Here is a 26,005-nt window from a genome sequence, read left to right as displayed (position 1 = left end):
ATACACAGTGGTACTTTGGCATTCACAGCCAGAAGCAGATGAGTAATGAACAACACAGTCTGAGGGTTGCTAGCTTTTGACACCTGAGACAAGGGCAAATAAGGCTAACCATGCCGCCTCCCACTTATCTTTCCTGAAACTGTCTGTTTAGGGCCCTGGGATGTCTTGGACTGCTCAAATCATCTCACTTGTGCCTTTCCAAACATCAGGTTCCTTGAACACAGAAGAGATCATTAAACTTTAAGGAAAAGTTAGCATCAGAGTTCTTGAGCACTTGCCAAGTTCTTCAACCAAATGGACTAGTCTTCTCTGGATTTAGATGACACTGGGGACCCATCAGCTTCCCCAGTGATACACCTAAAAGGTCACTCTTGCTTTTCAGAGTAGTATTGCCTTATTAAGAGAAAGAATGGGCTCAGATAGGAATAAATGAGGTATATAGAATTTATACTGTTTTCATATTTGAGGAATGTAGTCTCAGCTCCAGCTGATACTCTTGGGACCTTTGTTCCCAGTCCTAGGTACCATGATGCCTAAGATGACCTCTGATTATCCCGGCCACTTTCTTTTCAGTTCACTCCAGGGTAAATTCAAGTTGTCCTTTCCTGACATATCCTCCTTGCTCAAGATATAGTTGTGCCCCTAAATTATATACCAGAGCAGGGAAATGAACAGTATTCTTCTAATACTTACTTTGAAAAGAGAGAGAAACTAGAGAGAGAGAGAGAGAGAGAGAGAGAGAGAGAGAGAGAGAGAGAGAGCAAAATGCCAAAACTGTCACTACAACTGTGTTCACAAATTTGGGCGTCCAGGGTCACATCCTGTTGTTGCCATCATTGTGTTACTCTTAACAAGTCCTTTTTTTGCTTGGACCAGAGATCTCTTCTATAACATGAGTTCTATCCAGCATGTCTTCCGTAAGATATGGCAGACCAGATGTTTTCCTATAAGGTGAAGTAGAACAGATACTGTGTCTATAAACTGAGGTAGACCAGATGCTGCTTTTGTCGGGTGAGGTAAAGCAGATGCTTTTTCTGTGTGGAGAGGGAGACCAGGTACTGCTCCTGTAAGGTGAGCAAGACCAAATGCTGCTTCTGTGTGTTGTTAGGGGCTTCCTCTGTAAGATGAGACAGTCAAGATGTTGTGTAAGGTATGGCAGACAAGATACTTCTTCCATGAGGTAGATTTAATACTTAATGAAAAGTGAGGTAGACCAGATGGTTTCTATATTAGTGGTCTGTGTGTTCTTGGGGGAGCTATCTTTAGCCCCTGTGTGAAAATTGCTCTTTCTATTAATCTCTTTACCACCATCCCTTTTACCTCTACTATGACCCCATTCTCTAAATTCTTAGACTTAGAAAGCTAATTAACAATCAGTATTAAGCATTCAATCCCTAGAGATGTTTTGAACTAGAATACTTGATTTTGTGGTTTATTTAGCTCTCCATTACTTTTCCATGTCTAATATAGTCACTATTTTTTTTTCACTCAAAATATTGTGAAATTTTAATGACCCATTTGGTGCAAAATGTTTGAAGAATGCCTAGCACACTGTACATAAACATAAATTGGCTCATAAAACTGCAGTAATTGCTAAGACATAAAACCCAGGACTGTCTTTGGGATCAAGGTACTCCTGGCCTCTAGCTGTCAGGAGAGTGGGCTGCTGCTGACAACAGTCTTCCCTGGGAATACCTTAAAGAAATGGAACTATATTGTGAAAGATTTTCTGCTCTTTGTTACCAAGGGCAACTTACATTGAGTCACCAGTCCTCTTTCCTCAGGAAGAAGGGATAGCTAGCACAGTTTCAGAGCTCCCATGGTAGCTGGCTAGAGCATCTCTCAAGCTTACCACAGCTTAGCTTCTCCCTCTGTCCAGTTCTGCTTTATGTTAACCCCTTCACACATACTCCTCATGTCTCCCCTCACAGCCCTTTACCAGGAACATGGACTACAAAAATTATGATGTTACTCTATTAGATACCATATGTGTGCCCCATACAAACTATCTGGCCTATTGATACTTCTTAATCATGAACCTCATTTAAATCTTACTACATGTCCCTAACTGAGATCTCTGGTTTAGAATACTCTAACAGTACACAAATAAGTAAAGCAATGCTAATGGATTGAATAAATGGGTGTGGATCAAGAAGCTGATGAAATCTAAGCCATTTTGGTCTTCTCCAATGTATTAAATCAATAGCTTGATGAACCTCTTGGTCAGCTTTCTGATAGAGAGGGCATTGCGCCCCCCCCCCCGCCCCCTGCACAACTGCCAAGCTACAACATTCACAAGCGACAACAAGAGTAGGAATTTACTTCTCTACTGCCCGAAGACTGCAAGCAGTGGGTGTAAAGATCTGCTATGTGAAATGAGCCAACAGGGTTGGAATACAAATGGGCAACTCTGCTGATGCTGGAGTTCTGTATGAGTATCTCTCGGTGCTTCTGAGAAACTTATTACTGCTGCATACAGGGCCATTTGATTGGACAGTTAAGTTTTACATTCGCATAGTATAAGGTTTGAAGTTGGAGTTATTGTAAACCCAATTTAACCTGACAGGGGGAGAAAAGTAAAACAAGCATGCATATATAATATCTGCCTCTTTAAATCCATGCTGAAAAGTCTAACAAGACTACTTTCAGTACAACAGCCAGAAATAGCTAAGAGAATATTGTGCACCGGGCCCTTCACTGCCTACTTAGTATGTATTACCTGGGTTTTCTCATTTTACAAATGAGTAAGCTGATATTTAGAGAACTCAAGAAAGGCTATAAATCAGCAAAATAGTAGAGCCAGAAATTGAACCTTCATATGCTAAGTATAGATCCCTAACCACTGTCCCCTGTTACCACATGAGTAAATATATTCATTACTAAATGGCATAGTTTTATAACTCTGATTGATCTGTAGTATTTTCTTCTTCTAGACAAAACTGAACATATGATCTAAGATGAAGAGTAAAGATGTGAGTTGGACTTAGTGGTGCACAACTGCACTCCACCACGCAGTCCGATCTTAGATACCCTGATCTCGGGAGATGGGACAGATATTTAGATCAAGAGAGGAAAACAGGGATTCTTGTATAACTAGGAGAGCCTACGAGCTGTTCCTCTGGAGATGACCAGCCTGAAACCACCTTCTTCAGGTTTGAAGAATCATAGTGAGAAGGGAGCCCCTCCTCATGTAAGAACAAGTCTAAATTTCACTTTATTTCACATATATAGTGTCACTCAAGCCTTAACTCATCAAGGGAAGCTACCTAGGTTTTTCAAAATCAGGCTAGTTTCTATTATACAAGGATAATCTAAAATATTGTCTGAGACTGAATGAACCTTATTAAGAGACCATTGAACACATTTACACAGAGGATGCTTGCAATGGAACATGTCCTATACAAGGCCTTGTAGAGACAGATACAGGGCAGCTTTGATATTGAGACAGATCCTGGATCTGTGGAGGACTCCAATGAGCAAGGAAACATGTGGGCATAGTGTGGGGAGGCAGGGATAGAGTTAATGGAATATTCAGATGAAAATGATTAATTACTTGGAATGAAGAGTGATAACATGTCAGGCATTCTTAAGGGTAAGAGTTTTCAAGTAACCAGCAATGACACAGAAGCCCGAGACCACATAGTCCTTTGAGAGAGCAGTAAGCATCGGATACAGCCAAGGCTGAAGGGCAGATCCTGACAAATGAGAAACCTGGCTGATGACACATCATGAGGGTCCTGACCCCCTCCCATCCCCTATAATGTAGGTCTTTCCGCACCCAGCTCCACCAATAAGTTTTATTGAAAAAGTCTTTGATGTTAAGCCGATGGATAAATGATTGTCAGAATAATACCAATAGCACTTTCCCCAATATTGCTAGGTGGATTGGTTGCTTTTCTCACTGGTGTGACCAAATGCCTGACAAGAGACAACATAGGGGAGGAAGGGCTTGTTTCCGCTTACGATTACGGGCAGTTTGTCATCATGGAGAAGATATAGGCAAAAGTATCTTTGTGATATAAAGCGTGAGACAGTTAGCTCACATCTCACTGAACAAAGATGGAAGCCCTAAGTACCCTTCCCCCATTGATTCACTTTCTCCTGCTAAGATATACCTTCTAAAGTCTCTACAACCTCCCCCAAATGGCAGCTAAGGACCAAGTGTTCAAACACATGAGTCTAGGGAGAACATTCCATAGCCAACCCTAGGTAAATTGGTAGATATAATATTTTTAATGTATTTTCTGTGCCCAGTTTTACAGAAGCATGCTGCTATGGGCTCTTTCTTTATCATTTTACTTATGTTCCCAACAACTTCAGGAAGTATAGACTATATTTGATATGCTTGGAATTTTAAAATACTCAAGCCTGACTAAAGTGAAGCCACATGCTGAAATGTATAGGTGGCACAGACGGAGATGAAATACACACTTGGGTGGGACTTCTTCAAAGCCAGCATTTTAAAACATAAATGTAGGTCAGAAAGGAAGGAAGGAGACAGAAGGTTCAGGTTTAGTCATCTGCTCAATGGCCTCTGACCACTCACCTATTTTTGGAGCTGTTTTTGTCTGATAGTACATGGGGTTGTGTTGGCCTCTGAGAAGATATCCAGAGAATGGGAGAGCAGGAGAGAAGTGCACCCGGCTAGCCACGGTGGAAGGCATGAACTGAAACACCCCTGCTTTGAGGGTAGGCATGGTACTTCCCTCCTCTCCAGAGCCCCAACAGATGGCCAATCTATCTCTTACAAAATTGAGCAAATACAACTTTATCTGGTAATCTTTATTTCCCAGGGAACTGTGAGTTTTCCCACAGAAAGTTCTAGACCTTCCAGGGGATTAGCTACACTCTCAAGGCAATAAGCCTGGATTTGAGGTGATTAGGAGACAGGTCCAGTCAGGAATGCATTAAGCAAGGCAAATATTTTAAGCCTCAAGAACAGTGACTGAGGGAGCCCTGTTCTAACCCATAATGAGAGAGAGGCTGCACATTCAAATGCTACGACTTGGGCTGTCCAGATGGCCAAGTAGAGGTAGACGTTCCACTGTGTTACTCGGGGCTCTTTCCTTGCTGTTAGCCCAGGACCTGGACATCCTGGAGGGAAAGGAAATAATGGAAAGACAGGTCTGCTTCTCCTTTCCGCTGACAGAAAGTTCATGAAGTGAGTTGTAAACTTTACCTAGTAGATCTTTGCTATGTACTATGTGCTAAGCAGCATGCTAGTATCTGGAAGATAAATCAAGCTCTATCTTCAGGGACTTCAGAGACTGGAATGTAGCCATTTGTGTGTATATATGTATATATATATGTGTGTGTGTGTATGTGTGTGTGTGTATATATATTCTTCTATGTAATATAATATTTATGAGTAGTGAATATATGTGAGTGCACACATAAATATGTGTACACACACACATCTTCAGATCCCTTCTGAACTTTATAGAGCCTTTTATCTCAAATTCCTACTGATCTGGCTGCCATACAAAAATATAGGACAGAGCACTGGGGATATAACTCAGTGGTAAAGAGTTTGCCTGGCATGTGCAAGGTTCTTGGTTCTATCTCTGTCACTTCAGACAAAAGAGTTAATTATTTAATTGATTAATTTAATGAACTATGACCTCAGGCAGTGTCTCCTAAGAAACAGTTGGAGAGAAGAGTTATCTATTTTGGTTGATGGTTTTGTAGAGTACCATACGGAGTTGCTTGACGCCATGTGCTCTCACGGAGCTTCATGGGGAGCACATGATAAGAAGCAGTTGTTCAAATCAAAGCAGACCAAGAAACAGAGGATGAGACCAGAAGTGGTGAGTGATAATTCACCAAGAACCCATCTACCTGTAGCCTAGGTCGTCCAGCAAGCCTCTGCCTCCAAACGTTTCCAACACCTCTCAACACAGCACCAAGTTTGGTTCTCAACTTGGAAACAAAGATTCAAACAATGAACCTTTGGAAGTCATTTCAGAATCATATCACAGCACATAACAGATATGGTTATGTGACAAGCAGGGGAAGGCACTTCACTGGCCATAGGACCCAGCAACACTGCTCATGGCTTGAAGTCATTGGAACAGTCAGTTTGCTTGCAGAGCTGTAGACACAGAGATATCATTGAGCCTGGCAGCAGACATACCCAGATCCCTATCCAGAAGTCGGCACAGACAGCCCCATCTTCTACCAGCAAGTCCTGCAGCTTACTGCCCAAGGCTGATGACTGTTGTGCAACTTGGTGTGTGCAGAAGGGCTCTGAAGTTAGTGTGCCCAGGACCACCCTTCCGTAAATGCCATGTGAGAACTAGGGGATCAGTTCCCCTCGATGGGAGACTCATGAACCCCGCTTTCTGCTTTATATAACCTCTCAAAGGGTCCCCACTGGAGTGCAGTTTTATTGTTCACCATTTTCTGGACTTTTCCAGCCTCCTTGACTCACTCCTTACTCCTGAGATTAATTTGAGATAACTGTATGTGCCTATATCTTTCTCTTACAATGCATTTGGAGGTGAACTAAGGTCTTGAATCCATCTTCCATGATCAGCCAAAGGTCATAACAATTATTTCTCCCTGAAAGGCTTTCTTTCAACTTACCATCCCCAGCCCTGCCTTTCTGTCCCTGCCCTTCTTGCTGGGAACATTTCAGATCTATAAGAGAATTTTCTCTTTTACCTCATTCCTGACATCCTATGGACATTTCTTTCTTTTTTTTTTTAAATTTCTACTTATTATTTTAAAATGATATTGTTGAGACATGGCCTTGCCCTTTGCTTTGCAAGTGATAACCCATACTATTTAGATATAGAAAAATTCTATATTTCATTTAAAGGTCACCTTCTTCTAGAAGTCTCCCATGCCTCTCTTCCTTTGCCTTTCTAAGGTTACCTTCACCAGATTCCATGTTTTCACCCAACTACTCATTTGTCTACCTATCTATACACCCAGCCATTGACCTAGCCATCCATCCACCCAGCTATATATCTGTTTATACATCCATGTATTCACTCAACCTATCAACCCACCACTCACCCACCCACCCAGATAATACACACACACACTTATATCCTAACCCATCCACACACCAGCAGCTATGTATTGGCTTCCCTTGTATGCTAGGCAAGAATATTGTGCGAGTTCTCACCAATCTCCCTGGGCTACATGACATCTCCATGGATCCAATGAGTAGTAGCACTGTGTCTGTGAAGAAGGGAATGAGAGGCAGTGGTCGGATTACATCAAACTGATGAACTTCACCTATTCTAATTGGGCAACATCTGTGTGCTGATAATGAGCATTTTAATTATAGGACAGCGGGTACATGAAGTATGTGGAATTAATAAATGAATATGTTATCATCAAAACACAGGCCATATGTGGACAGTTTCATTATTTAAAACAGCTTGTAAACCATTAAGCCAGCAACCGTATTTGATTTCCCACTACCGAAACATATTCTTCAAAGCAAAAATACCTCCTGGTGGAGCCCTACTTGATTCCTCTGTAGACTAAAGAGATGGAAATTTTTTGTTTTAATGCCCCAAATCCTCTCGGTGGAACTTCACTGCGTCTTTTGAACTCAGTTTCCTGCTGGTCAGGCTGCTGAATAAAAATCTAGGGCATAGTACTGAGATGGAGCTTGGTGACCATATACAAGGCCCCAGGTCTACCCCCAACACTACAGGGAAAAAGAATTAATTAACTAAAATTAAATGAAATGATAGAAAACTTCAACCATGGGCAATCTCTCCTAAAGAAACTAGAATCAAGAGGCTGGGAAGGTAGCTCAATGGTTACATTCTTGTTGTGCAAGCATGGAGACTGGAGTACAGATAGATACCCAGGATACACGTTAAATGTTGAGTTGGCATCTCAGCCCATATGCAGTTCCATCCTTGGGAGAGCAAGACAGGAGATCCCCAGAACAGCTGGCTAATAAGACTCTCCACATCAGCAAGTTATGGATTTGACTGAGAGGCACTGCCTCAGTGAGTATGGTAGGAGAGCAATTGAGAGGGATTTCAAACATTGGCCTCAAGCCTCCATATACAAGGACCTATAGATGTGCACACACACACACACACACACACACACACACACACACACACAAAGGGAAGGAAAAAAATCCTTCACTCTTCACTCAAACATCAGGCACTCACAGCCTGTCAAGTAACATACTGGATACAGATTACATGTTGTAGATAAAAAGAGGCTCTGTCTTTGGCAGGTAACAGAGGTCTCTTCACAAAGGTAGCCAGTTAAATATGGTTTAAAATAGCACACATTAAAATTCCAAGTAAGACATGGATTTACTCAAAAGAATTATAGTTTAGCCATTCAATAGAATCATCCTATTCAAAAAAAATGATGGTGTTAAGATTTTTTTTCAATGATCCATCAAAATACAATGTAAGCTTAGCAATTACAAAAAAAAATACACCAAAGTTCCCAGTGGTGTTCATCACAGTTCCAATTCTGCGGGTAAGCAAACACGTTATCAGAAAACAAGAATGAAATAAGCCAAAGGGGCAGAGTGCTTATCTCTGGCAAATGCCATTAGAGTTGATGTTTGGGGATGTAGCTCTTTATAATGGCCACAAATGTGTGTTGCTTTTGGAACAATGCTTTCTCTGCAAAGGGCTTAATGGAGGCCAGTGTAGATTGCCACCATGGTATTATGTCACCTGTCATTCTCCATTGTTTGCACATAGCAGGAGAAATAACTCATTTGCTGAGAGCTTATGCTGTTCTGGACAATCCATGGCTTCCTGGGATGCCAGTTACTTTCTAGGAATGAAGGTCATATCAGAAACAGAGACTACAGTAGTTCACATTTAGTTCTTTTGTTGGTTGTGGTCTATGTGTATTGCAATGAGTATGTAGGAGGATACAGGGGACCACTGACAAACCCATCCCTCCTCCCTAGGTAACTTGGTGTTTCTGACAAATGATCATTGTGTTGTGTTTCCCCCCATGCTAAGTCGGCAGAGAACTCCTATATTTGTGTGTTTGTTGGAGGTGCTAAAAATCAGACCCTGGGCTTGCATCTGCTAGGTAAGCTCTCAACTACTGAACTACACCCCCAGCCCCAAAACCCACATTCCCTTTTGAGTTTATGCAACTAGGTACATTGTTCTGCCTGACCATCGGAGAGTAGATAGGATTTGGTTTGAAAATGCAAGGTTGCATGTGATGCAATGTGCTGCAAATAAAAGGAGAACTTGTGGAAGCTGTTGGTTGCATGGCGAAGATCTGTCTTCTAGATTATGTCTCTCATGTATCTCTGTAAAAGGCCTAGTCTGGCCTGGAAGCAGCAGTTCTAAGTTGATGATACCACCTGCAATGCAGTCCCACCACTTTTGGTGTCTTTATAGAGACATGAAGTCATGCTATGCAAATGACTCCCTTCTATGTCTTTAGTGTTACACTGATCTTTCTGATCCATCCATGCTACCGAAAATTCTATCACCCACATAAGACAGCTATGAACGCAAAAATATCTACAACTGCTGATACTCCATTGTGCCTCGTTTATGAGAATTGTCGCCTTTCAGGCCGTTATTTACTAGACATGAGTCTGTGGAAAGAGGGAAAGGGGTAAACAAGCACTGGTCAGGGAACAGAAGGCCCCGGATACAGGATCAGTGTTGCAACTGTAACAGCAACTGAGAGGATACAGCACGAACTAGCCTGTGGCTTTGTGGGCCATACTTCCTGGCAGCACAATTTATGGTGAGGCTGTCTATTGAACACCACAAATAGTGAGATAGTAAGGTCACCTCAAGGAAGAACTCACGACTGTGGGAGGCCATCAGTTCCCATCCTGGATCCATTACAGGAGGATGTTGAGTTGAGAAGCTCTTCCTCAATAGGCCAATAGGCCAAAGGTCCAACTAAATGACCCCAGAGCCTTTCCAGGTCCCATATCTTCCATCCTGTGATTCTTGGACTTCAGCGTGGGAGACAAGCCCAAATGTCTGATCCAAAAATTGTCTCGAAAAGCTAGGATGAGATGAATTTTTCATGTCAACATTGATTGGTGGTGTGCAGTGTGTTGAGACTCTTGGAGGACTCTCTCCTTCCCACCTACAGCTACCTTGAGGAGGGCACCATGACCACACACATGTGCTCTGGCTGCTGGTGTGATTTGTCGCTGTGGTTAGTAAATATGATGGAGTATTTCTGGAGGTGATCTGTCCCCAGAACAAGCTATTTAAGTGTTCCTAGGGCCTAGAAAATCCTGCAGCAGAAAGTTGATGACCAGTGCATGTCACACTGTCACATGCATGGCACATAAGTATTTACTGAATCAAATATGTACTGAGTAAAGCATTGTGAGATGCTGAGGAGACAGGGATAGGAATAGTGTTGCCTTACAGAGATGGCAAAGAAGGAAAAAAAAAAAAAGGAAGATTCATTGATTCATCTGTCCCACGTTTTAGGAATAGCTTCTATGTGCTAATACTATGCTAGGGCTCTAAATCAGTCGCCCAAGATCATCAGAAAACACAGATATTTCCATTAGTGTTCATAATAGTAGTGAAATTACACATGAAGTAGCAATGGAAATAATTTTACAGTTGGGGGTCATCACAACATGAGGGACTGTATTAAAGGGTCATAGCATTAGAAAGGTTGAGAGCCACTGCTCTTGAGAAAGAGGTGACTAAAGACATATCAAGGAGGCCATGGCTTAAATAAGGGAGATAGCTTAGTATACAATACTAAGAGTGAAATAATTTTGCTCACGATATATTCACAAAGAATTTCGGTTAACTTTGAAAGTTTCTCCTTAAAATGAGGCAGCAGGACAAAGAGCTTCGGGGACACTTGCTGCTCTGCAAAGAGTCAGTCTGAAGATGAAGGCACAGAAAGATGAAGTGACTAAGTCTAAGCACCCCAGTGGGGAACCTTATCTGGATTCTGATCCACTGCGCATCAGTTCCCTACAGGACTAACCAGTAAACTAGTCTGATCTGGGAGCCTCAGATGTCACCTCCAGCAGTGACAGGCCCTGACCTGCCCCATTCAGAACCTCAGCCCATGGATTTGAAGTCACAGTAAAGAGTCCAATGACTGATCTGTGAAGGCTGGCAGGATCAGAGCAGCAGTCTGAGTTGGGAAAGTTCATGGTCAGGGCAGGAGCTTTCAGAGGAAACGCTACATCACATCAGAAAGTCCTGAAACCAGTGTCGGGGCTCCAGCTGGAGTCCACCACGCTGGTTAATGAGATGCCTTCAGCAAGTGCAGACATTTAAAGCAGGGCCAGAAGGCAGGTTGCTGAGTTGTAAAACCACATTCCAAAGACCTTGATCTCTGCCAGGCACCAGGGTAAGATGGTTCACAAATGCCTGTGCTTAGGAAGGAGATGCTGTGTAGACTGCAGCTCAAAGGAAGAGAGAAAAACATGTGTTTCCTCACAGGTTCCATATCTCTGTGTCTAGTTTGTTCACATGGTTGCCTGGGGGGTGGGGGTCTGGGTGGGAGGTTACAGCCAATTACCTCAACTGTTTGAATATAGCCATGCATCCAGAACAACCTGTTCAAGTCCCTCAAGTAATGTGCAATACATCTAAACATCAGACCCCAAGTCCTACTGAGGCTCTTCCCGATGGTCCACCTTCCTAAGTTCTTCCTTCTTGACTCAATATCAGCCTGAGAGTATGACCCAATTTACCAGGACGCTTGTAGTTTATATCTATTGGGCAAGGAAAATTAACAATAGCATTTCCCACTTTCCCATTTCAACTATAAATTACATGGTGTATTTGGTCACCTTGCTGGACTGTAATTCAATTTGGTTCGGGTTGAAAGAGGTGCATTTATAAAAACCTTAGCGACAAACTGGGTACAAATTGTCATTTGGCTGCACACAGGAACCTGGCACCCCTGCTATGCGAATGCAGCCATCCTGGGAAGTCTGTCCAGGTGCAGCAGATGGAAGGCAGCCAGCCTGGAAGGGATCTCACTCTCTGTGATTTAGAGTCCTGCAAGGGGACTTTGCCATCTGGTGGGCTGGCTGCTCCTTGGCCAGGATTCTAGCTCCATGGTTACTAGAGTCCAGCTAGAGGCAAAGAGGCAATCTGTGAGCTATGGATCTTCCTGTGTCTGTGCATAACCTCCACAGCCTGCAGAGTATTGCTCACCAGAGACACAAGACTTGGTGTGGTGCCTATAAGGGCAGGTTAGTAGGGCTGTCATATTTAGTTGGGCAGACTATACACTGCACAAGGACAACTACTTCATGAAGACAAGCAAAGAAGATGATCACTTCAGCTGCCCAGACTCACATCTCCGTAGGTACAGGGTTATCTTTCCAATTCACATAAAATTCTAGTAGGATGTTGTTTCAGAGTGACAATAGTTATAAATGGAACCCTTCCAACCCAGCTAATTGCCCTGCAATTGACAATTGTAGGTCCCAGAGTGCCTTAGAAAAAAGCCATTTAATCTGGAATAACTGGACCCAAGATCGTTACAAAGAAATGAAATTGTGCTTGTGCTTTGGATAAGAAGAATAAAAAGCCTGGAATTCACTGAGCTCCTGGTTTGAGTGCTTACCATGCTGAGCAAACCCCCTGCATCAGTGAGCATGTTTCCCACTTCTGGGGTAGTCAGCAGTTTCTCAAATGAACAGAAGAGAACATTTAGGCTCAGTGTGTGTGTGTGTGTGTGTGTGTGTGTGAGAGAGAGAGAGAGAGAGAGAGAGAGAATCTCAGCCCTCAAGAGGCTAAAGCAGGAGGATTGCTGTGACTTCCAGATCAGCCTGGACTGCAGTGTAAGATCTTGTCTCAAAAAGAGCAAAAAGTAAAAAAATAATAGGAAGGCAGAAGACCAATGAGTAAAGAGGGATGGCAGAAGAGAAAGAAGATTCTAATGTGGTGAGGAGCCATAAGGCTGTGAGTGAGCGTGCTGACAGAGCACAAGATACTAACTCTTCCAGGGAATTCTGGGAAGCATCCCAGAAGCAGTGCTTTGGGAAGGCGATGTGGGAAAAGCCAAAAGCCAGTGGCTGTGGTTTGAACATGAAAAGTACCCCACCAGCTTATGCACTGAACCCCTGGTCCCCATAGCTGGTGGAGGTGGGTTGCTGGGAACAGGCTTGTGACTGTTAGATCATGGTCATACGCTCAGTGCTGTTTCCACGTCCTGGTCTCGCATCATGGGAACCCTGCTGCTACATGCCCCCTGCCACTACAAACAGGCCTGTTCCAGCTGGCGTGCCTCCATCACCATGGAGGACTGTAGTCTCTGAGAGTAAGGTGTAAAATAAATCCACCCTTCTTCAAGCTGCTTTGTCAGGAATTTGGTCTCAGACACAAGAAAGTGACAAATAACCACACGTTGTGAGACAGCTGCTCTGGATTGACCCTGTGTAAATCATAGCCTAAAAGAAGTTACCTCCTTTGAACCACATTAGACCCTATGAGTTAGTCATTATTATCCCTGATCTAAAAGGCAGGGCTCTGAGGCTCGACTAGGCTCCATGTTCCTGTATTTAACCAGGCAGTGAGAGTCCAGGAATCAGCCAGGGAGTGGAGTCCAAAAAGGACCCAGGAATTGGAGCCAGGAGCTTCATCTTAAACAAAACAATTACAGTACTTTCATCAGTTCTGAGGATTTCATCCGTGCATGCATATAAAGTATTTCGATTATATTCATCTCCTAATCCTCCCCTGATTCCTTGCCATTCCCCCTCCAATTCTCCCCGCTCCCAATGTTGTTTCCCCTGTTTTTAATTTTTAATTTAACTCACTGAGTCTGATTGTGTTGCCCATATAACTCTCAGATGTGGGGCTTCACACTGGAGTGTGGTCAACCTACCAGGTACCATACTTACAAAGAAAGCAGCCTGACTCTCCCACCCCACGAAACCATCAACTGTCAAAAGCTAAGAGTAGTGGTTTATGAACCCCCCTCCCTTCCATCTTTTGCAAAATTTATCTTAATACACACACACACACACCACACACACACATATATACATACATATATATATATATATATATATATATATATATATATATATATATATATATATATATATATTTGAGAAAGGGTCTCACAATGTAGCCCTGGCTGACCTGAATTTGTTATATAGACCAGGCTGGCCTGTAAACTCACAAAGACCTGCCTGTCTCTGACTTCCAAGTGTTGGAATTAAAGGCTTATATCATCACATCTAGCCCTTATTCTCTTTTTTTGATACAGAGTCTTATGTAGCCCAGACTGCCCTGAAGCTAGCAGGCATGAGCCAAGTGTAGTCTTCAACTTCTGCTTTTTCTGCCTCTACTTTGAGTAATAGAATTAAAGGCCTGTGCCACAGTGCTGGGCATTGTACTCAAGCTTTCGTGCATGCTTCTTTCCTAGGAAAGAACTCTAGCTACTGGGCCACAGTAGCCCCTATTACAATTATGAACACATATTCATCATACAAATCAGTGCACTTTGTGTTGCTATAGCCATATAGGTATATACGGCAATTTGATCATAGGTACCCTTCCTTTTACCTCTCTTGTCTCCTCCCCTTGGACCTTTTCTGTCCAAAGAATGGGAGCTTCATCTTGCCAAGCCACCTACCTCTGCATTGTCTCCTTTTTCTTTCACTGAAGGTCAGTAACAATGAACTATGAGCTTGCCCTTGGCACTACAGAGGCATGGGTTAAATCCCATCACTTCCAGTTACACTTCTAAACCTGGTTCCAATCCTGGCAGAACTACCTTGAGGCTGTGCAATTGTCTTCTCTAAGCCTTTGTTCATGGTGGGGACCAAGGACAGGCTTGGAAGCATGAGATGGCAGCAAGTGTCTGTCACAATGCTTGATGGAAACCAACTAGCCTGTTAAGAGTCTCTCCTCTTCTCTTCTCTTCTCTTCTCTTCTCTTCTCTTCTCTTCTCTTCTCTTCTCTTCTCTTCTCTTCTCTTCTCTTCTCTTCTCTTCTCTTCTCTTCTCTCTCTCTCCCCCCTCTCTTCCTTCCCCCTCTCCTTTCTTCCCCCCTCCACCCATTGCAACCTACTGTAGCTCTCATACTCACTGCTATCCCATAACAGCCTGGGCAGACAAAGTTGACCGAAGTTGACAAAGGTGGTTCGAATCTTGCCTGTGGCTGTAGCTCTGAGACCTGAAGAAAAGTGTATGCTTTCTCCATTTCCCTTCCTGAGGTTTGCAAGGCCCCTTTTCAGGGGGAGGGGGTATTTCAATTCAGAGAAAATAGCCACAGGAAAGTTACAATTACAATTGACTGATGAGTCAGAGCTCTTGGGAAACTCGGTGTACAGCTTCCGTGGCTCCAACCAGGGGTAGCTCAGAGATCAGGTGCTTCCAGAGGGTTAAGAGTTTCAGGCCCTGCTCTTGGTGTTAAGGACTTATTTCCTCTTCCTGTGTCTGAGTCACAGAAGCCTATGTCAATTTGTCTTAACTGACAGGATCCCACACACTGGGCCTGTGTGTGACTGTGATGTCAGCCTCACTTAGGCAAAGAGGAAATGGAGCGTGTCAGGGCCATGTCAGAACACATTAGAGGCAGGAAACTGTCATGAAGCAGTGCATCCCAGCACTGCTGCACATCAGAATCCCCCAGGAACTTAGAAAGGATACACTAAGGACCAAGTCCTAGTTGGGGTTTGAATAGAAACCTGCCATTCAAGTCTGTTGGGTAGACTTCTTACCTACTCCCCAGGGAGTAGATGTTACCTACTTAGGATTACCTGCATCCAGAGTTCTGTGTATTTTTTAAAGACTTAATTATTTTCTATAAATATACTGTAACCATCTTCAAACAAATTTAGGAAAGGGCATCGGATCCCATGACAGATGGCTGTGAGTCACCACGGGTTGCTGAGAATTGAACTCAGAACCTCTAGAAAAGCAGTCAGTGCTCTTAACCAATGAGCCATCTCTCCAGCACCTCCCCCAGCACCCCCACCCCAGTCCTGTGTATCTGATTCCTTAAGAAGACTTATGAAATTCAGACTGCAACTCCCCATCTACCGAAGGTTTTTGTAGAGCCTAGGGATCTGCATTTCAAGAGGTCTCTAAAGAGGATGCTGGATGGTACCAGTTCTGAGATGTGTTCATTCATATAACTAGTACCCTACCAAGTCTCTGCAAAAAAACAATGTGTCTACTGCTTTGCAGGGAGCTAAAACAAAGAAGACCCTGTTGCGTAAATGTCTAGACGCTGTTAGCAAACATCTACTCATCCAAATAGGGACCAACTGACACACTCAAGTCTCCCTTGGTGAGCCAATGAGTCCATCTGGCTCGCTCACAGCATCACCAATGATTCTGAAACACTACTGGAAAGCCCTACTTTAGGCTGGGTGATGGCTTCCCCCATAGCTCTGTTGCTGCTAATTTATATCAACTTGCTGCAAGGTGAAGTTATCAGAGAGGAGGGAGCCTCAATTGAGAAAGTGCTTGCATAAGATAGGGCTATTGGCAAGCCTATAGGGCATTTTCTTAATTAGTGACTAATGGGAGAGGGTCCAGACCAGTATGAGTGGGCAGGTGGTCCTGGGTTCAATAAAAAAAGTAAGCTGAGCAAGCTATTGGGAAGCAAGACAGTAAGGGGTTTCTCTTCTAGTCTCTACCTCAGCTCCTGTCTCCAGGTCTCCACCCTCCACAACAAAGGAAAAGGAAAACTGACAAATCTTTGGAGAACAATAGGCAAGCTCATAGGATACACCTTGCTGGTTTTTTGGTGGATCACAGAGAGCAGTCCCCAAGGTGGGATTTGACTATCATGTTCTTCCCATAATAGAATGGACTGAATTGTTGAGCAGGCAAAGGACAACGTTAATTGTGAAGTCCCAACATGGGAGTTCATATTGTCATACAAGAAAGGCGTAAGGATAATGTGAATGTCCAGAGGCCTGGGCTTTGTAATATAGTGCATTGGTACCTTTGCAAGTCAGTGCCTCTGTGCATTGGTGAAATCGGAAAACACCAGTCTATGATTCTTTGGAATAAATCTTTCCTCTCCATTTCCTCTACGCATTTTCTCGGTGCATGCCCAGGTTCGTTATGCTAAGTTTATTTTCCCATTCTCTGACCACATTAATGGCCTGTGGTTTCCATAAGCTGTTTAAGAGTGAAAACAACCTTTAGAGGAACAAAGCAGAAGTCGTCTATTTTTGAAGCGAACTCAGAAGTGGTTATGACGCCGATAGAAACTTCCTTTCCTGTTCTCTCTTTTTGCTTTGCTTTTCAATGGTTTGGGGGGATTGCATTCAAGGAGGCCAGCATGCTTGGTCTCGATCTCATTGTGTATCCCAGGTGGGCCTTGAACTTGCAATCTCCTTGGCCCCCACTTCTCAAGTAGCTGGGATGGGTGGTTTGTGCCCTCAGGTCTAGTTTGGCTTTCACAGTCTCAAAGAAACATCTTCAGATAGACTCTCTGGGGTTCAGTTAAAGAACAAGTTAGTGTGAGAAAAAAATATTAAATGGAACAACCTTAAAAGCCATCCATTTTAAAAATCTATTGGTATGTTAATTGACGTGTGTCTATGCTCATGTGTGTCTATGTCTGTGCACATACATGACTTCAGTGCTCACCTTTCAGAATTCCACTGAACTTTTTTCCCATCTCCAAAACTATAGCTAAAAGCTGTTGCTTGCTCGACACTCAGTATGCACCACGACAGGGGCTAATCCTACCACTCCTCTAACCATTTGCTTGCCGCTCCTGGCTTTTCTAAGGAAGATCTTGCCTTGCTTTGCCTTTATGTTTGTTATTCAGAGTCATGGAGGCCTGAAGCATTTCTTCATGATTGTCTCTGGACTTCTTATTCTCTCTGTTTCGGGGGCGTGGTGGGAGGCTCCAGCAAGCTTGTGATAATGGAATGACAGGAATAAAGCTAGAAGCCTGTTCACTCCTATACCCCGAGACCCAGCTCTGTAGAGCAGACCAGTGAAACCTTTGCGATTGAGGCCAAGAGCTATAGTATCTCCAAGAATCCAAGCTAGGTGTATCTAATTGGTGACCCCCGGGCTTCATGTGTCGGAGGATAATTATGAATACAGTCAAACACAGCTGTAGATAACAGCATCATACTGTGTTGCCAATAGTTTGAACTGATAAAAGGTCAGGTCCTTGGTCATCAGCCTAAATGATCTGATGGACAGATGGAAAAATTGCCAGCAGAATGAGTGACCTCAAAATCCAGGCATGTGGCTTTCTCAGTCACAGACCCAATACTCCGAATGCCCGTTTTGAGGCTTAAATAAGAAACAGAAATTGCTTTGGAGAGGTTTAAGGCTTTAACAAAGCCTTTAGTGCCTGGCTCATGAAGGGGACAAAAGGAAGCACAACTGCTATTATTGTCGCATTGTTAGCCATAGAGAAGGACAGAGGTGCTTGGGGCAGAATGCTTGTGTCCCTAAGAGGGAAAGAGAGTCAATTAAAACAGGCATGTGCGTAACTCTGTTTATTGCTGCTGCCGGGAACACGGATTGTGTTGTTCATTTAAATGCCATGGGGTCTGCAGGTAAATTGCAAAATCCTTTTTATTGAGAAGTCATTCCATTTCCCACAAATGTTTATTGAGTCCCCGCGATTCCTAGGCTAGCTAGGGAAAAGAAAGAATGAATGAGCTGCTGATCTTGCACTACCTGGGGAGTGAGAAGAAAGCAGAAGACAGATTTCCTATAACTGTGAGGGGAAATGCTTAACTACAGAACACAGCGCAGTATTTACTGTTAAGAAAATCATTGAGAGCGTACAGGGGTCTCTAATCATCTCAGTGAGTTGATGGGATGCTAAACGGCCACAAACAGCTCAAGTTCTGCTTTGCAACCATTCTTACTTACACAATAGTCTATTATAACATAGTCATACTTACACAGTATACGGATATTATTGAAAGAATCCTGATTATCTTCTGCTAACTAAATATCCTTTTTGAAGTTTTTAAGATTGGTCATAAGTGTGTGTGTGTGTGTGTGTGTGTCTGTCTGTCTGTCTGTCTGTCTGTGCATGTGCATGAGAGTGCCCAAGGAGGCAAAAAGAGAAAGTTAACACATGCTCTTACCTGCTGAATCATCTCGCCAGCCCCTAAATGTTCTATATTATGTATTAATTATATGCAAATGTGTTTATCTATATAACACTAACTATACAAATATATTTATTATCAATATATGATTATACAGTATTCTAACTATGTCGTTTCATATATGTAATATATGTCTTATATATTATTATTTATGCATAATACTCAATGTGACATTATATAGAGTCATGCCTGTATGTTAATGATTTCAGTCAACAACAGATCTCATGTACAACCATAGTCCCATAATGTTACAACTCTGTCATTATAGGACTGTTTTGAGCTAGAATATCTTGGTAGGGCACATGGTAAAATAAAGCAACCCATACCATAATCAGTCATGACACAAGAAAGATTGAAGCCCAGAGTCCCAATATCTCCTTCAAAGGCCACCATTACTGACAATGACATCTCTCAACCGCACTGCAGCCTGGGAAATAAGCCTTGAACACTCACACCTTTGCCAGATTTTTTAAAATTCAAATTATAGCAGGATTTGTCTAGAAGTAACCATCAAACTAAAGTGTGCTTCTTACAATGGTCCCTAATCCAAGGTAGTGGTATCCTCAGAAGAGGAGAAATTTTGTACACAAGAAACCAGCACAGAGGGAAGACAAAGTGTAGACACAGAGGCGGTGCGTAGCCATCTGCAGGACAAGGAAGGCAGCCTGGAGCAGAAATCTCCCTTGTAACCTCTGAGAGGAATCCACATCTTGATTTGGAATGAGTTTCAAAGTGAGAGAAAAGGAGCTTCTATCTTGAAAGCCACCCCGCGCCTCATGTCATTATTGCACATTCCTCAAAAACTGATTGATCCATCCATCTTCAAGGTGGTTATGACTTGTGTTTTGGGTCAGATGAATTTGATGTGTTGTCTGGGGGAACCCATCGGATGGAGACAGATGTCAATAGCATTGAACTAAACAATGGGGGTTTGGGAAACAGTTGAATGAATCAATGTCACATTTGCCCAAAGACAGGAAGAAGGGGTTTCAGGGATGTTAAAGTTAATGGTAACCTCTTCCATCACCATCAGGGTGTGCTCAAGCTATATCATGTCAGAGATGTAGCCAAGGCTGGCATGAGGTCAGTGAACTTGATGGAGTCATTGTATTCACTGTCTGATGATACTTATGCTCGTTTAGAAGACAGAGCCCTCCTTGTCCTATGAAATCTGGGACAAAACATTAAATAAATACCAAAACAGTACTTCGCATAGAGAACTGCCCCCTGTGTAGAGTCTTAGGTTTATGTCCATGTTCTGAAATGTTGACCTATCATGGATCATGCCGTATCTATTTTAGGCAGCGCGTTACAACTGCTTAGCTTAAAATGTCAAAGCAAATTGACAGTCTAGAATAATAGAAAATGGAAGCGAGTGTAGTTGGAAAGCCTTCTGGTTTGAGTCCCAGCCATGCCTCTGAAAAACTGAGAGGCCTGGACCTTTCTCTTATCTGTAAGAGAGTGTTGGGGGAGGAGACATGGGGTGCTATTCTACCTCTGACATTCTATGAATCTCTCCATCTTGCCTTTAATTGGGAAAGGTGGTAAGATAACATTTCTGTAAATTGACCTGCCAACTTGAGTTACCCACCAACATGAAGACATGAACATAAGATGATAGGCAGAAACAGCTGTGGCAGATGGCTGGTAGAAAAATCTCCCTCCTTCAAATGGTAAATGGGATGCTGGAAAGCAATGGCAGCATATATATATATATATATATATATATATATATATATATATCACATATATTATTTTTACCAGAAAGTTTTGAGATGCACAAGCTCACATAATTTTGTTCAATGTCTTAAATGTTGACCTTATTGGTAGAGAAGACACAAACCATCCACCTCTTAACTTCATTTGTTCATTCCCCAGACCATTTACCATTTAAATCACATGTTGACCTTTTTATTTGACTGGCCATCTTTAGCCCTGGATATAATAAGTCCCCAAGGGGGATAGATGATTAAGATTGAGGATAGAGTAAGAATCACATTCTGTACCAGGTCCTCAGTCTGGTATAGTAATACCTCATTTAACCCCTCCCTATGGGACACTGTCAGCCAGCCATATCTGCTCCACACACAAAATGCTGGCTGTGGCTTGCTGTGTGCTTTTCAGTGTAGCCATGAAGCACACTTGACTCACCAGAACATACCAGATATGCCAAGAGTTACTCCTACAGAAGCAGTCCTACGTCAGTACTAGATGGAAATTGGTTTGGTGGACCCTTGATGATGGAAATGTCAGAGATACTGAGCTCTGGGTGTCCATGGCAGATATTAATTTGATAAAACATGCACGGTCAGCTCTTTCTTTGGGGGATTTTGTTTCTCTCCAGTGCTATATACTGTTGAACTGAGCCATTGGGTTAAATCATCTGGTTTTCTTTTGAATCTTTTTATATATAAGGGGGATGTGCATGTATTTATATACTTATGTGTGTGGATAGGCTCATGTGCACATATGTGTTCTTTGTGGAAGGTCCTGAGAACAATCTTACATGTTGTTCCTCAGTTTGCCATCCACATTTTGCTTGAAATAGTGTCTCTCACTGGCCTGGAACATGTTCAATTGGCGAGGATGGCTGTCCAGCAAGCCCCATGTATTCACCTGTCTCTACCTCCCCAGCACTAAGGTTACAAGCACATCCCACCATGGTCAGCTTTTTGCTTTTCTTTCTTTTCTTTGCCACCCCCGCCCCTTTCTGAATATAAATTCTGGAGATTAAACTCAGGCCCTTGGTTTTGCAAGCCCTGCACTTACAGGATGTGCTATTTTGCTGACTCCCTGTTTGGGTCTTAATCCTGTTAGTGCCTAAGATTAACTTACAAATAAAACATTTACATTCAAGTGTTTGCTTAGAATCTGCTTCTTAGAGCCAGATTCAGATGTTCTCCAAGATTGCTGTGGACCTAGAAGTGTTACTGCTGAGATTTAGCTTACCATGGTTAAATAAGAGTTTAGAGCTGGGATTCTCTGGCGCCTACTGGCTTTTCCCACACACAAGGTGTTGCCAGCCAAGACAACTGATGATCTGAAGACGTTCGTTACCTCAAGAAGCTAGAGACCAAGGATACTGATAAATATCCTACACCTTTAACTGAGAAAACCATGAATCCAAACTTAAAAAAAAAAAGTCAACTACATCAAAGCTGAGAAATTCTACTTTCTGCCCAGCAAGACTGGCTATTAGATAGTTAAGATTTACTGTTGTCTGTTGTTGTGTTAGGTTTTATGCCGTGTTCTTGACCCATGTTATGTAAAACTTCTCCCAGAATGGTGGCATTCAAGGGTGATGTGATTACTTGTGTGTCATTGCCAGGGTCAAGCTGTGGCTCAGCTGTGCTCTACCGTCCCCAATGTGACCGTCTTTGGAACAGCCTCTACTTTCAAGCATGAAGCCATCAAAGATTCTGTGACCCACCTCTTTGACAGAAATGCAGACTACGTGCAGGAAGTAAAGAGGTAAGGGTGTGGCTGTGCAGAGCTCTGGGCTGGCCCTTTGATCTTCTCTTGAAGATCATTAGTATTCATTGAAAAGATGGATAACAGAGAAGCTGGAGAGAGGGTGGTTGGGAGCATTGCTGTTCTTGCAGAAGATCAGTGTCTAGAACTTCATGGACATTCACAATTGTCTGTAACTCCAGGTCCAGGGTTATCTGATGCTTACATCTGTCTCCCTTAAGCACCAAACCCATGTGCTGCAGATACATACATTTGGATAAAGCGTTCATATACATGAAATAAAAATAAATCTTCAAAAGATGACTAGTGATGGTGGTGGTCATAAACGTATATTGAAGGCTTAGTGCTAGCTCTGAGCCTGATGCTTCTTCATACGTGTCAGCTCATCAAGTACTCTCAACCTCCCTGTTACCATCCCCAAGGAAGAAGCCAGTCCTACAACTTGCAGAATTAATGTGCTAGTGTCCTGCTTCCTGCCACTACACTGTCTTGACACATGCAAACTTAATCCCCATTCATTCACATAAAAATCTCAAAGTAGATGTCAACTGTAAGAAGATTCTGGAACCCAGACTCTTTATAGTTTGGTTCCGACAACTTCCTGAGTCTTCTGATCTTCTGGTTCTACCTAGAAGATGGGAAAATAGCAACAGGCCATGCCTGGGAGGCTTTTATTGGTCAGTCCTGGGATAATACGTATATGCTGCCCAAATTTGTTGCTAATGTTTGGGTCTTTGGGCACACTTTACTGGGAGCAAACTGAAAACTGTCACCTAATAATATAAGCAGGCAGACCTAGCGTTCATGGAATGGTGAACAGTGGGGTTCATACCAGGCCCTCTGACTTGTGAACACATGCTTTCACTGTAGAAAGGGTGACTTTTCTGAAGAGTTGAGCCTGAGCCATAGTTACCTGTAGGAAGAGGGAAACCTGGAAGAGAATAGATAGAGATAGAGAGACCTACCTGCACACTGAACAATGTGTCCAAAGGTTCAAAGGTTCAAAGGTTCAAAGGTCAAGAAAATAGCAAAACTCAACAGCATGTAAGGCCAGGCTGATCTGCCTATATAATCTAATTATGGTGTACCTGTGACCCAGAACCTATTGATTATGGTCATGTGTGCCTACAAGGGAATCGCATGGAGAGCCCAGGTGATAGCATGTCTGTAGATGGTATGTGTGTGTGTGTGTGTGTGTGTGTGTGTGTGTGTTTCACTTGGCGGCTCCCTGGGGTGAACTCGGTCTCTGCACTTCTAACTGAGAGCTGCTGGAGGAATCAATGGTGGCCAGACACTGTTATTTTTCTCTTTTCATAGTCTAACACTAAATTATAACGCTTAGAGATAATTAGTCACCCAGCCAGCGCCATGAAAAGGAAACATTTTTTTTAACAAATCACAAATTAAGATGAAGAGGGACAACGCTGATTGTTCAAGCAGAAATTTTATATATATATATATATATATATATATATATATATATATATTTAAAGTAGAGTGTTTTTAGAAAGGAGATTTTCCTGATGAGTATTTTTAGAAAGGAGATTTTTCATTGAGTAAAAGCTTTGGAGTTGTTGGATACGGATATGCCTAATTCATTAACAAGCTTATTATACAAGCATGAGGGCTCTAAATTCAATCCCTAGACCCAGGCACAGTGCATATAACTATAATCCCAGCACTAGGTGGCAGAGACAGGAGGATCCCTGGGGCTTGATGGCCAGCCAGTCTAGCCAAGAATTCCTCAAGCTTTAATGAGAGACCCCGTTTCAAAAACTAAGATAAAGTCAGGCATGGTGGTGTACATCTTTAATCTTAGAACTTGGGAGGCAGAGACAGGCTCTGTGAATTCAAGGCCAGCCTTGAATACATAGTGAGTTCCAGTCTATCCAGGACTGCACAGGGAGAGCCTGTCTAAAACTTAAGGTGGAGGGCGGTGAAGAAGATATTCAGTGCCAGCCTTTGGCTTCTACATGCACATACATATGCACACACACACACACACACACACACACACACACACACACACACACAGAGTTATATATAATGTAAGGATGTCCCAATATCTCCAGTAAGATGTGAAAAAAAGGAAGCTTTTATTTAAAGCTAAATATTAGAACTCCACCCCATTTCTCAGAGGTGCAGGGATATCAGATGCTCTCAAAGACCTCCCGCTGCCCAGTCCACCTACTTTTGACTCAAGTTTCTCAAGCTCTGGGCTAGAATATTAACTTCACTAATCTTTTCTTTAACATCCTTAACAGATAATTTTGCATTCATCTAACCACTGTTTAATAAATATGTTAGGGTCCGACATGGGATTGGACCTGTGCCAAAGAAGAGGATCCAGCAACAACCAATCAGAATGGTTCTATAGTTATGGAGTTTGGAGTCTAGTTGTGTTGGAAAGGGGACAGGAAAAAAAAGATAGGGGAGAAAGAGAGGGGAAAGGAAGGAAGGAAGGGAGGGAGGGAGGGAGGGAGGAAGGGAGGGAGGAAGGAAGGAAGGAAGGAAGGAAGGAAGGAAGGAAGGAAGGAAGGAAGGAAGGAAGAAGGACCCATGGTTCCAGCCACATATGTGGCAAAGGATGACCTTGTTGGACGTACATGGGAGGAGCGGCCCTTAGGCCTGAGGGGATCCGATGCCCCAGTGTAGGGGAATGCCAGGGCAGGTAGGCAGGAGTGGGTGGGTGGGTGGGTGGGGAAGTACCCTCATAGAGGTAGGAAGATGGGGGGTGGGATAGGGAGTTCCAGAGGGGAGACCAGGAAAGGGGATAACATTTGAAATGTAAATAAAGAAAATATCCAATAAAAGGGAAAAAAATATAAAAGAGACTATTCAAAGAATACATTGATTTGTACTTTTGACATACCCTATAGAGTGTTAGTGGAAAACTCTGACATGACACTGACCTCAGTAAGAGTCTTGGCTGAGAGCTGAAGGATGAGAAGTTCCAGGGAGAAAAGCACTTTAGATTAGGGGGTGCAGCATGGTTGCAGTGCTAGGGAAACTCGGGGTTCTGAGAAAACACAAATGTGGCTAGTTATGAACAGCAGTAAGAACAGAAGATCAGATCAAGATGCCACAGCTGCTCTCAACAAATGGAAGCCCACAGCTGGGAGACTCCTGCCCGCCTCACTTCCTACACAGCTGCTCCATCACAGGCCCTCCCTGCCTGGCCCCACTCGGAGCCTGAATCAGTGATTACTATTATTAGGAGAACGGAAAGGAAACAGTGACCGGGATCTTCCTGCCTTCAGAGGTGGTTTCCCACAGCTCATTTTAAGTAGGGACCCAGGAGATATGGGAAATGGCTAGGGAGCTGTGACAGTGACCATAGCCTCTACCCAGAAATTCCATCCTCAGGAAGTACTGGGAGCAAGATCAAGGCCCAAGGCCCCAAGCTGCTCAGTGGAGCTCTGCTTCTGCCTGGGCCTCAGCTCAGCATATGTTGACAGTGAATTATAATAGGCCTGTCTGTAACAGCGGC

At 43.1% G+C, this 26,005-nt stretch overlaps 1 protein-coding gene across 1 annotated transcript in view; it reads left to right on the top strand.

Moving 5' to 3' along the window:
- Vat1l (vesicle amine transport 1 like) overlaps positions 1 to 26,005 on the top strand; it is a 162,805-nt gene that overhangs the window by 42,994 nt on the left and 93,806 nt on the right. The window contains exon 4 of the mRNA XM_021170867.3: positions 22,373 to 22,515. Coding sequence (XP_021026526.1) covers positions 22,373 to 22,515 — 143 coding nt within the window. The remainder of the gene's footprint in view (positions 1 to 22,372; positions 22,516 to 26,005) is intronic.

Source organism: Mus caroli, unplaced genomic scaffold, assembly GCF_978045245.1.
Source record: "Mus caroli unplaced genomic scaffold, Mus_caroli_1 scaffold_10, whole genome shotgun sequence".
Classification (NCBI taxonomy): domain Eukaryota; kingdom Metazoa; phylum Chordata; class Mammalia; order Rodentia; family Muridae; genus Mus; species Mus caroli.
Note: the sequence above shows the minus strand (reverse complement) of the source record. Positions and strands in the feature narration are given on the sequence as shown.